We start from the raw sequence: 12,912 nt of genomic DNA on the forward strand, positions 1-12,912 counted from the left end.
AACTGCACAAGGTGCTCCAGGTGCTGTCTTACCAAGGCCCTAAGTAATGGCAGGCCGGCTCCCTGTGTTTGAGCTAGAGGCTCCGGTGCCAAGTCCTTTACCACCGGTAGGTTCAGTGTAGGAAACCTGGTTAGCATGGGCGAGTTGGACCGAGGGACCTGTTTCTGTGCTGTATGACTCTATGACCTGTGACTGTGACAGCATTTCAAAGGTGGCCAGGCTCACCTTGGAGGAGTGGTGACAGACCTCACTGAAATATCTGCACGGAGGCCGTCATCCCATCGTCGAGTCACACCTTATTCCCACATGCACAGTACATGGACTCTGGCCAGCTAGTTCAGAGGCAGTCCCTAGAGTGAGGAGAATCCCTGACACTCCTGTTTATATCTGTCAGCCAGGGCTCCTTAATTGGCCCAGGTTAACAACACCCAATCAGGGATCTCATACTCAGAGATATTCACCTGGCCAAACTGTTTCCAAACAGAACACGCACCCTAGTCCGGCCTGATTATATAGTCAGCCACATGGAAACAGACCCTTCGGCCCAAGTTGTCCATGCCGACCAGGTTTCCTAAACTGAAGCAGTGGTGGTGCATGACTCGAACACAAAGTTGTGGCTCAGACACAGCGAGTGCTGAGGGAGCGCTGTAGGCTCAGAGGTCCCACCTATCAGGCCTCAAGCAGAAGCCCCCGCTTCAGGTCTCCGTGTGGTGTAATCTGACTCTCAGAAGGAGGGAGTTGCTGAGTTCTACTCAGTAATCTGGTCAACATTCCCCCCCCCCCCGCAACCCCGTGCGCCAGCATCAGCTGTTGGTGCATTGTCCCTGGGATCTTGCTGTGCTGGTGTCCCCAGCTTTAAAAGTTAACTGGTTGTCAGGGGAGATGTCTAAAAATAGAACTCATGTCTCCATTTCCTGTACCAACTCATCCTATTGCAGGAGCCATGAACCAGGAGCTAACTCAACTCGCTACAGTCGGAATAATTGTGCTGTCTTAATGCCTTTCTCTCCCAGTTTGTGTTGCCTGTTATTTGAAGCTGTGTATAGAGACACACCCCGGACTGTCAGTTCCTGAGGAAGGAAGCAGTGTTAGCTGTGGGAGCAGATTAACTGCATTAGGACATTGCACTGAGGTTACTGAAGAGTACAGGGTCACCTGTAAGTGACAATTTGCAAATGGGAAAAATAGACAGAAAAGAGACAAGAAAAATCCCTACTGTTTTTCCAGAAACTAACAAGCTCTTAAAACAGGTTTTACAGGAAGAGGTAAATAGTCTGTTGTGGAGCTGACCACTGAAAGCTATCTCACGATGGGTACACTGCAGGTTACTGAGTGATGCTTATGGTGTAACAACAATGACAGCCTGCATTCATATAGTGCCTTCAATACAGGGAAGTAATCCTGGCCATATGATGGGGAATGTAATATTTGCCTATGTATAGATGGTCAAGGAGAGCTGTAGAATGTTGTGCCTGTCTTTTCTCCATTCAATTTGATTTAAGAAGGTCTAGCGGTGATTAATTTCAGCGCAACGCTAAATTGTAACAGAAGGGGAGACAATGCACATGGAGACAGAGGCATTAGGATGGCTGTGGAACACTGGACCATATACTTTTGGCACCAGTTGGTTTGCCATCTGCCCAGGCAGCAGTAATTGATATTTACAGGTCACAATGGGTCAGTGTGGTGCTGTGGTAATAGTGTTGAGCAGCGCTGTTTATTCACAAATTCCAGAGATTCTCCTACTGCTGTGTAGCTCACTGGACTCACTGGGTAGCTCTGATCTCAGGCCGTGTTCCCCGGAAGGCGGCTTCCAGCTTCTCACTGTAACAAACAAAAAGCAGCCTAAGCTCCTGACATCCAGCCACAGGATCAAGTACCTCCCCCATTCCCTGCTCAATAAAGGATTAACACAGAGCCCACGGCACCCAGTCTTCTCCAAGTCTGGTAACTCAACTCACTGCTAAGTGGCCCATCACTCTAAGGAGCAGGCTAACTGGTTACCCCAAATATTTCTCACTTGCTGAGTCTGATCACAGTGACCCTGCAGGTTTGGAGAGAGAGAGAAAGAGACGGTGGAGGGGGGTACCTGGGTGGTTCTTGACTCTATTCTGACGGATTCGGCTGAAATCAGAGCACCAGGGCCCAGGAGAATCAGTTTGTGAATTGAGAAAATTAGCAGAAGCAACATTTAATCTTTCATGAGGCTCCATGTTGAGGCCAATGAAGGGGAAAAAGCACAGTCAACTCTAGGGTTTTTACAATTTGGAAAGATACAATCACACTACTCACTAATCTCCTGCACATTTTCACAGCTTAAATTTTTAGTGATTTAATTGTCATTCTTAATTCATTATTTCACCCTGAAGCCCAACAGAGACATACCATCCCCACACCAGTACTGTACCCCAATATATTACAGCAACGGACCCGTCTCCCACACCAGTACTGTACCCCAGTATATTACAGCAACAGACCTGTCTCCCACACCAGTACTGTACCCCAGTATATTACAGCAACAGACCTGTCTCCCACACCAGTACTGTGCCCCAGTGTTATAGAGTGACAGACCTGACCTCACTAGTACGGTACCCCAGTGTTATACAGTGACAGACCCGTCCTCACCAGTACTGTACCCCATGGTATTACAGTGACAGAACTGTCCTCACCAGTACTGTACCCCAGTGTTATACAGTGACAGACCTGTCCTCACCAGTACTGTACCACAGTGTTATACAGTGACAGACCTGTCCTCACCAGTACTGTACCCCAGTGTATTACAGTGATAGACCTGTCCTCACCAGTACTGTACCCCAGTGTTATACAGTGACAAACCTGACCTCACCAGTACTGTACCCCAGTGTTATACAGTGACAGACCTGTCCTCACCGTTACTGTACCCCAGTGTTATACAGTGACAGACGTGACCTCACTAGTACTGCACCCCAGTGTTATACAGGAACAGACCTGTCCCCACTAGTACTGTACCCCAGTGTTATACAGGGACAGACCTGTCCTCACCAGTACTGTACCCCAGTGTTATACAGGGACAGACCTGTCCTCACCAGTACTGTACCCCAGTGTTATACAGGGACAGACCTGTCCTCACCAGTACTGTACCCCAGTGTTATACAGCGACAGACCTGTCCTCACCGGTACTGTACCCCAGTGTTATACAGTGACAGACCTGTCCCCACTAGTACTGTACCCCAGTGTTATACAGACATTGGCCCTACTAGAGCTGTAATCCATCGCTATATGGTGACAAAGAAATCACTGCAGTGCTGCCCCTAAGTTTTAATCTGCAACAAACCTTTGATATTTTGATTGCTCTTTCAGTGAACTAGCACAGAAGTGATAGCCTGAATGGCATTCTTCCAGGTTGTATTCTGTTATTTTGACTCTATGTTTTTCTATTCTCATCCACAGGAGTAACCAGGGGTTCATGCACATGAAACTCACCCGAACCAAAGAGAGTAAATACATCTTGGGTCTGAACAGCCCTCCGTTTGACAGCGTGCCCGAGATAATCCATTACTACAGCAGTCGTAAACTGCCCATCAAAGGAGCTGAGCACATGTCCCTGCTGTACCCAGTGGCTATCAGAACGCTATAATAATCGGAGGGCGTCCAAACACACTCTGTAGACAGAGCTCACTCGTGTCAAGATTCTTTTGCAGACATGCTCACTCACACACGCAGGCAACCCAGTGACGGTGACCTTTGACCTCCAGCCAGTGACGTTCCACGCGCATGCTCAGAGTGACCGGTTTCTGAATTTGGCCGAGGCTGGAGAGGCCTCGGACTCGCGTCCGTCTCCGTCCGCTTTGTGAAACCATTGAGCTGAAAATGACCGCTCCCTCCTGCGGATCCAGGCACTGAGACAGTAGCACATAGAGATTTATCAATGCTGACTGAAACTTCTTGGAACTTTGGAATATTGTCTGAATCTTTAACTCATGTATATTTATGAGGAGATTTTTTTCCCGGTTTATTCTTCAGGGTGACTTTAGGTGTGGAGGTCTGTCTCTGATCTAAAGCCCAGCTTGGGTGTGAGGGCAGAAACCATTCCCTTCGACATGAACTCAACACACAATCCCCAAGACAGGGCGCAGGCTGGCAAATGGGAAACTGGTAAATGGGTGTAATCTCCTCCAGATGAGCGACACATCATCACAGCTTTGGTAGACAGAGCTTCACTCTGTACCTAACCCTGTGCTGGCCCTGCCCTCTGAGTGTTCGATGGGGGCAATGTAGAGAGCTTGACTCTGTATCTAACCCCATGCTGTCCCTGTCCTGGGAGTGCTTGATGGGGGACAGTGTAGAGAGAGCTTGACTCTGTATCTAACCCCATGCTGTCCCTGTCCTGGGACTCTTTGATAGTGACAGTGTAGAGGGAGCTTTACTCTGTATGTAACCCTATGTTGTCCCTGTCCTGGGAGTCTTTGATAGTGACAGTGTAGAGAGAGCTTTACTCTGTACCTAACCCAGTGCTGTCCCTGTCCTGGGAGTGTTCGATAGAGACAATGTAGAGGAAGCTTTACACTGTATCTAACTGCTGTCCCTGTCCTGGGTATTATTGATCAGACACTCGGGGAACTGAAATGAAGAAGGTTACCGTCTCCATCAGCTTGAAGAGCAGAAGTGCAAAGCAGATACAGGTAATGAATTGTGACTGTGCTGCATTTGACTTTTGACCCTGTCCTTCACAGTCGCCTTCCTGTTCATCCTGTATTCAAACAGTCAACCAAGTTGGAGTCCTCACTCATTAAATTGGAAGAGGAGCGTAAAGGGTTTGATACATTTGGGATAGAAAATCCAATGTTGCATTGTGGTCAGGGTGCACTTTAAACTAAAGGAGAATTAAATAGGGAGGAATGTGGCTGGTTGATGTAACACCTAGTGATTATCAGCAGCTCATCACATACCTATGGAAGGGAGGTGTATATTATAACTGGGAGTAAAAAAACTAAAGTCTTGCGAAATTTAGTGCACCAAATTCATTTCTATATTGCCCAACTCCTGCAGTGTTTTGAAACAGCATAAGTTGCTGTTGTGCTTTGCCAATTTATGCAACTAATTTCCTGTCCAGAAGATCCTTCACAAGTTGAATAGTATTTGCAGCACAGAAACTAGCCATTTTGCCCATCTGGTCAATGCTAGTATTTTATACTTTGCATAAGCCTACTCCCTCCTCATGTCCTCTCACCTCATTAATGTATCTTTCTACATTCTCTCTCATGCATTTATCCTGCTTCCCCTTAAATCCATCAACACCACTCACCTCAACTACTCCCCAGTTGTAATGAGCTCCAAATTCTCACCTCTCTCTGGTTATAAAGATTTCTCCTGAATTTCCAGTTGGAATAAACAGTGACTTTCTTAAATTTATAGACCTTGGGTTTTTGCTTCCCTACAAATGGAAACATCTCTACAGCAGCTCCATCAAACCCTTTCATCATTTTAAATACTCCGACCTGTCCATTTTTTTGTTTTGTCGGGAACCTGATCAGTTCAATGACAGCCAACACAAAAGAGTGTGGTGAAGAGAGATAAAGTCTTTGAACTAAAACCCTACAACAAATGGCTTTTAGTTTAGACCTCAAAGTTAAAGATAAGGCTGTGCAGTGGTTATGTTAGTTGAACTTATAATACAGAGAATTGGGGCTTTTTACTCTGCTGATGGGAAGATTTAGAATTTTTCTTTAAAACAGTAGCATCAATGGGGTGACCCTGAAGTTGTTGAATTTCAAAAAAAAACCCATCTGGTTCTCCAATGTCATTTATAAAGGAAATCTACTATCCTTACCAAGTCTGGGCTTACATGTAGCTCCAGAGCCAGACCGATGTGGTTGATTGTTAATTACGCTGTGAAGTGGGCCCAGAAAGACTCTCAATTTTATTAAATCATTATTGGAAAATACAGGAGGCAATCGTCATAAGCCTCACTCGTTTATGTGAAGTATAAACGCTACAGCTTCTTATCAATCAAATAGCTTCCCACTGATGTTTCAGTCCAGACTCTATTGATGACATGTTGACTCAGTTGCCTACTGGATGATGCTGTGTAGTAATGGACAGCAAGCTGCCACACCTGGGACTCCCAGCTGAAGATTGAACTCTTGGGTGGCAGAGGTACCAGGCTCCATGATGCCATGTTCCAGGAAAAGTCAGCATTTTCTCTAGAGGAGAGGAAGAAAGCGAGGGAAAAGTGAGAGGGTGCATCCAGTCATCAGATTACAAAACTCCTGAGTTAAAAACTTAACGCTGCTTGAAGCTTATATAAAGTGGTGCCACTTGTTTGGAAGAACATGAGAATGATTCCTTCAAACGGTGAACGACACTGCGGAGCCTCTTTTGGTACACTTTATTTATTAACAAGAGAAATTAATCTGCATAAAATGTGGTTTCTGAAATGATGCATCTATGAAAATAAAATGTTCAATGCTTGTTTCGTATTAACTTGTTTTTGGTTCAGGGACATTTCAGCAAGGACCTGCCGAGCAATGTCACTGGCTTCATGTCACAGAGTCTAATCCAAAATCATATCAGCCCCAAGGTTAGCTCTCGGGAATGGTCACTCTTCAAATAGCCGCTCACTGAGGAATGATTGCTCTCTCAGGAATGGTATACTGAGAGCCCTATCAAGCTCCTAATTTCTATACTGCCACTCTGGCTGTTAGCAGGTGAATCTCAGGCGCATCCCCAGAGCAAAAGAAAAGAAAGCTCAGTGGTCAAATTTATTTTCAACTTCACTGATAATGGTTTCAGCTCAGAGCTGTGAACGTGATGCCCAGAGGCATCTGCTATCTCCAATAGGAGATGATCAACCATTTCCTCTTGGCATTCAATGGTACTGTCATCATTGAATCCCTCACAATCAACATTCTGGGGGCTATTATTGACTAGAACTGGACCAGCCAAATCAATACTGTGGCTACAACAGCAGGTCAGAGGCTAGGAATCCTGCAGTGAGTAACTCATCTCCTGACTCCCCAAAGCCTGTCCCCCATCTACAAGGCACAAGTGAGGAGTGTGATGGAATACTCCCCACTTATCTGGATCAGTGCTACTTAACAATATTTCTTCCTTTCCACTGCTATCCCTCCTCCTTTCTTCCCCCTTATCCCATCGCCCCTCTTCATCCTAACTTATTACCCCCATCCTCTGACCCGATCTCTTCCTCATACCCCATCTTTTTACACCTCCCTTCTCCATACTTCCCTTTGCTCCATGGGGAATTGGATTAGGCCATTCAGCCCCTTAAGCCTGTTCAGCCATTCAATGAGATCCTGGATGTTATGTGACCTACCTTTGGCCCATATCCCTTTATACCTTTGCTCAACTAAGATTTACCTATTTTAGATTGAAAAGTAACAACTGATCCAGCATCCACAGCTAGTTGTGGAAGGGAGTTTCAAACATCACCCACCCTCTGTCTGTTTAAGTACTTCCTAACATCTCTCCTGAACTGTTTGGCCCTAATTCTCAGAGCATGCCGGATAGCTCTGGAATCTCAAACCAATCGAAATAGTTGACCTTTATCAACCCTGCCTTTTCCCGTTAATATCTTGAAGACATCGATCTGATCACTCTTTAACCTTCTAAATTCTTGCAAAAACAGGCTCCCTTTCCATCCCGCCAGTCTCCGCATTCAAAGGATCATTCTCTGCCATTTCAGACAACTCCAGCAGAATGCCACCACCAAACGCATCTTCACCTCATGCTCCCTGTCTGCATTTCGCAGGGATTGTCCCCTCTGGGACACCCTACACCTTTCCACAACCACCATCACCACCTCACCCTTCTCCACGGCACCTTCCCATGTATCCACAAAAGATGAAACACCTGCCCACTCACCTCCTCCCTGCTCACCGCCTAAGGGCCTAACGCAGCATTCCACCTGTACCTCCTCCAATCTTGTGATCAGAATGTGAGAATGGCAGGACAATGATGTGTCTAACTGTCAGACTGGAAAGAACAGGCAGCCCCCCTGGGGTGCAGGGAGGGGAGAGAAGTCATGGTGACAGAGAATACAACTAGTAAAGCTGAAAGAAAGGGAAGGAATGGAAGTGAGTTCAGAATCTGAAGCTGTTGAACTCAATATCAAATCCAGAAGGCTGTGAAAGACCTAGTCTGAAGATGAGATAACAAGGTGTAGAGCTGTGTGAACACAGCAAGCCAGGCAGCATCAGAGGAGCAGGAAGGCTGACATTTTGGGTCTAGGGAAATTGTTTTGTGTGTTGTATTCACTGCACCCCACTTATCTGGATCAGTGCTACTTAACAAGGAGAAACCATGTGTAGACTGGATGAACACAGCAAGCTAAGCAGCATCAGATTTTCTGAAGAAGGGTCTAGACCCAAAACGTCAGCCTTCCTGCTCCTCTGATGCTGCCTGGCTTGCTGTGTTCACACAGCTCTACACCTTGTTATCCCATCTTCAGACTAGGTCTTTCACAGCCTTCTGGATTTGATATTGAGTTCAACGGCTTCAGATTCTGAACTCACTTCCATTCCTTCCCTTTCTTTCAGCTTTACTAGTTGTATTCTCTGTCACCATGTCTTCCCTCCCCTCCCTGCACCCCGGGGGGCTGCCTGTTCTTTCCAGTCTGACAGTTAGACACATCATTGTCCTGCCATTCTCACATTCTGATCACAATCTGCACTAGCAGCGCCCTTTCTCCTGCAGCACTCCACCTCCTCCCCAATGCTCCCCCCTCCACACACTGATGAAGAGTCATCTAGACTCGAAACAATAGCTTGCCCTGTCTCAACGGATGCTGCCAGACCTGCTGTGATCTAGATCTCTAGATATAAAGGCCAGCATTCCATTAGTTCTTTTGATTAGTTTCTGCCTGAACTGGTTTTATACTAAGACCATTAAATCTAGCGCTGGAGATTTTCCATCTAGCTCTGGATTTAACAACATAAACATCAGAAGCTTCCAAGTATTGAATTGCTGTAACCTGACAGATGTACGGTGATAAATAAAAAGCCCCTGATAGTGTCCTAATCACGATGTTACATTGTCCTGGCCCTGTGCTGGCTGCCTCATTCCTGCTGATGTTTCCAACAGCGACTACATTTCAAAAGTATTTCCACTTTTGGGAAAATAGAAACAGAAGCATGAGGAGGGAATTCAGCCCCTCAAGCCCGCTCCAATGTTCAATGAGATATGACTGATCATGTTACTTCATTTTCATTTGGTATCTCTGTGTCTGTGGAATATGTAGAAAGCTATCAATCTCTGCCTTGATAAGTCCCCAGCTCTCCAGGGCAGATAACTCCAAAGATTTGCCTTTCTCTGAGAGAGGACATTTCTCCTTAGCTAAATGGCCTACCCCTTATCCTGAGAGTGTATCTCCTGGTTCTAGAACACCCCAACAACCACAGGGTCAAATAGCCATCCTGAACCCAACCCTATCGCATCCTGGAAGAACTTTATAATGTTGGACAAGGGGACCTCCCATTTTCCTAAACCCCAAAGAGTACAGGTCCAGTCTATTTAATCTTTCCTCAGAAGACAATCCCTCCCTCCCAGGAATCTGTCTGGGGAATATTCATTGCACTCCCTCGATGCACTCTTTCATGGAAACATAGAAAATCGGAGCAGGATTAGGCCATTCAACCCTTCCATTCTGCTCAACTGTTCAATGTGAACATGGCTGAGCACACAACTCAATAGAAACCAAAAAAACTGTGGATGCTTTAACAAAAACAGAAATTGCTGGAAAAGCTCAGCAGGTCTAGCAGCATTCGTGAAGACAAAAGTTAGAGTTAACATTTCGGATTCTCAGTTCTAAGGAAGGGTCACGAGACCTGAAACATTAACCCACCTCTATAGCCTGCTCCTGCACCCACTTTTCCCCATATCCTTTGATCCCTTTACCCCCAAGTGCTACATGCAATATTTTGGCCTCAACTGCTTTCTGTGGAAGCGAATTCCATTGGTTCATGACTCTCTGGGTGAAGAATTATCTCCTTATCTCAGATTGATACGGTTTACCCTGTACTGTCATGTAAGGAGACCAAAATGGCACACAATAGTCCCATCAAGGCTCTATATCATTGCAGTAACTCATTGATATTACTTTACACAAGGTTAGTATCTTTCACACAGGATACAGAGCACAGAAACACTGTTGGATGATTCTGGAACCTTCTCCTCCATATGACCCAAGAAATATGTTTTGCATTTAAAAGCAAAAACAGAAATTGTAGGAGGAACAGCAGGTTTTGCAGTATCTGTGGAGAGAAGGCAGAGTTAACATTTCGGGTCCTTCATCATTAAAGAGCATATTGGCAGATATTACCAATTCAGGGTGAGAGGAGACCAGCTCAGAGTCCTTGTGCAGCCTTGCAAAGGGATCTTGGATAGCTGTGTATAATTTTAGCCCTGTAGGCACCACTCTGAAGGTGATTGTTCCACCAAGATGACTATCATCCAGCTGCAGTGACCAACAACATGTGGAGACTGCATTTGCAACTCACATGGTTAGACCCTGTCTGTGGATGACACTATTCCCCGCAGTTATAGGTAACTTCACCCTGTTCCCTGCAAATGCCTTATTCATACAACTGCCTGATCAATCATCAGGACAGCCCATGTGCTCACACATTCACTGCAGGGGGTATAGCCATGGTCCATTCCTGTTGTGTTTGCATGGGGTACACAGAAGTTCTGCTGAGCACAGACAGCCTCAGAATTCATCTCATGCTCCAGGAACCCCTTCAAACCTCCGTGTTCCCTTCCTCCTAGCTCTCCCTTTCGAGCCAACCAGTGTTGAGCTTCTGTACATTTCTCCCCATTCGCTTTGTAGAACCAGCTCATCTCTCATCACGGCCCCAGCCCAACAATTTGGCAGTGCCAATCCTGGTGCTGCACCGTCACTGACTGCCAAGGCTGAGATGTCAATGACCACTACACCCCACACCCCTGCCCCCACCTCTATGCCCTCCACTGCACTATCGTTTGCCCCCTCCCCCACCCAATACATTGAGTTTCTCCCACTACACCTTCCACAGTTACATGTCCGATGCCAACCCTTGGGGACAGGATTGGTGGGCTGTCACTGCCCATGGGGTGTGCCCACAGCTGTTGACTTTTCAAGATGGAGGCCCAGAATCTCCCAGGTTCTGATTCCAACTGGGAATTGTCATGCCTGGGCTCCAGCCGGCAAGTGGGAGAATGGGACGTTGCACATTACTGAGGGGAGGATGACATACAAATGCACACATAGCTCATTCCCATCCCTATTCCTAAGAGCCAATTGGTGAAGGAGACTCAGATTTATTCACATGGTGAAACACTACAGGCATATTTTCTCTTGATTCCATTCAATATCTCCCCCCCTTTCCCCCAAGCAATCCTCTTCCTGCCCTCCCATGTCCAATCCTTTGTTATCCTGCCATCTCCTAACTGTCCCCAGTCCTCTCCTGATCCCGTAAAATGACTAGTAGCAGGAGTTTGGGTCATGCTGCCCCCTTTCCTAGCAGAGGGACAGGGATCTACAGCCCCTTCCCAAAGGAACCCTGCATAAGGAATAGGGCAACTGCCGGAGAAATGAGAAATCCCAGGGTGGAAATGACTATTATGAGGGCGCATAATATTAAGGTGATTGGAGAAAGGTATAGGGGAGATATCAGGTAGGTTTTTCACACGGAGAGTGGTGGGCGTGTGGAAATCGCTGCCAGCAGTGGTAGTGGAGTCAGATACTTTAGACACTCTAAGCGGCTCTTGGATAGGCACATGGAGGGTAGTAAAATGTAGCGTATGCAGGGTAGAATGGTAGGATAATAGGTTGGCACAACATCATGGGCCGAAGAGCCTGTACTGTACTGTTCTATGTTCTTAATGGTTCTTGTTTCTCTTCACTAACCATGCTCTCTGGTTATAACATCCCTGCTCTATACCTTAGTCAACTCAATGCATCTCACTGTCCACACTAATGCTGAACCAGTCCAGCTCAGTGAGCATGAATCCATTGCCAGAATCTGATGCAGAACAATTGATCACCACCCTCACAATGCAAATAAGAGGCCTGCCTCTCACAGGGAGACTTTAGTCTCAGCCTCCATCGTCGACAATTACGTTTCTGCTGATCTCACCCCATTTTTCCGGTTAGTTCAGACCCTGCTTTCTCTGTTAAATCTTTCGTAATTCTCAAAATCCCCAATTAGCCCCTCAGCCTCCTTGTTTCAAAAGAGAGCTAACGTGTGATCTTTTCTTTCATGGTAAACCCACACCGCCTGCAATTCAAGCATCATGAGGCAATTAGTTCACAGGAAGATCGTAAAAGAGCTGGAGATTTAGGGATGGGCGTCTACAGCGGAGGATAATAAGACTGTGTCAGCAACAGGGAAGTGATTAATTCAACAACATTCACTGACAACTTTAAAAAAAACTGGAAGGGAAAAGGATTGGAGGAATGTGAAAAGAGCAGTGGGACCAGGAATGAATTGGTTTGCTCTTCAAAAGGGCTGGTGTGGGCTCGATGGGCCGATTGGATTTATTCTATACACAAAAAGCAAATTTCCCAAGAGTTGAGGGAAGAGGTTTAATGTGGACTTAGCTACCAAAGCACAATATTTTATTCCTCTCGTGACCTTTCCAACATTATATATAGAAGCTCATGAAGACTGACTCCCTCCCTCTCTCAATCTTCCCCAGGTTTGATTTTACAAAACTGTCAGGGAAAGGAAAGGTCAGGAACATGCCTCCTGCAGACTGTTTATGGTTAGATTTTTCTCCCGCTTAAACACTTGACAAAGCATTGCCGTAAATGATGCTGACTGATAACCCTGTTGTGTTCGGGCACAGTGTTATCCTGCTGTAGACAGAACACTATCTCTCCTCATGGAACTATCGCTAATGAATTTATTGCTGCAGCTATTTTATTCTCTTCTTGCA

General features: G+C 46.1%; 1 protein-coding gene across 3 annotated transcripts in view; it reads left to right on the plus strand.

The window, feature by feature from the left end:
- LOC125446853 (SH2 domain-containing adapter protein F-like) overlaps positions 1 to 6,423 on the plus strand; it is a 209,065-nt gene extending 202,642 nt beyond the window's left edge. For all 3 annotated transcript variants that reach the window (XM_048520776.2, XM_048520775.2, XM_048520777.2), the window contains one exon: positions 3,430 to 6,423. In XM_048520776.2, the coding sequence (XP_048376733.1) occupies positions 3,430 to 3,616 (187 nt within the window). In that variant the 3' untranslated portion in view covers positions 3,617 to 6,423. The remainder of the gene's footprint in view (positions 1 to 3,429) is intronic.
- Positions 6,424 to 12,912: the final 6,489 nt, after the last annotated feature.

Source organism: Stegostoma tigrinum, chromosome 36 (assembly GCF_030684315.1).
Source record: "Stegostoma tigrinum isolate sSteTig4 chromosome 36, sSteTig4.hap1, whole genome shotgun sequence".
Lineage (NCBI taxonomy): Eukaryota > Metazoa > Chordata > Chondrichthyes > Orectolobiformes > Stegostomatidae > Stegostoma > Stegostoma tigrinum.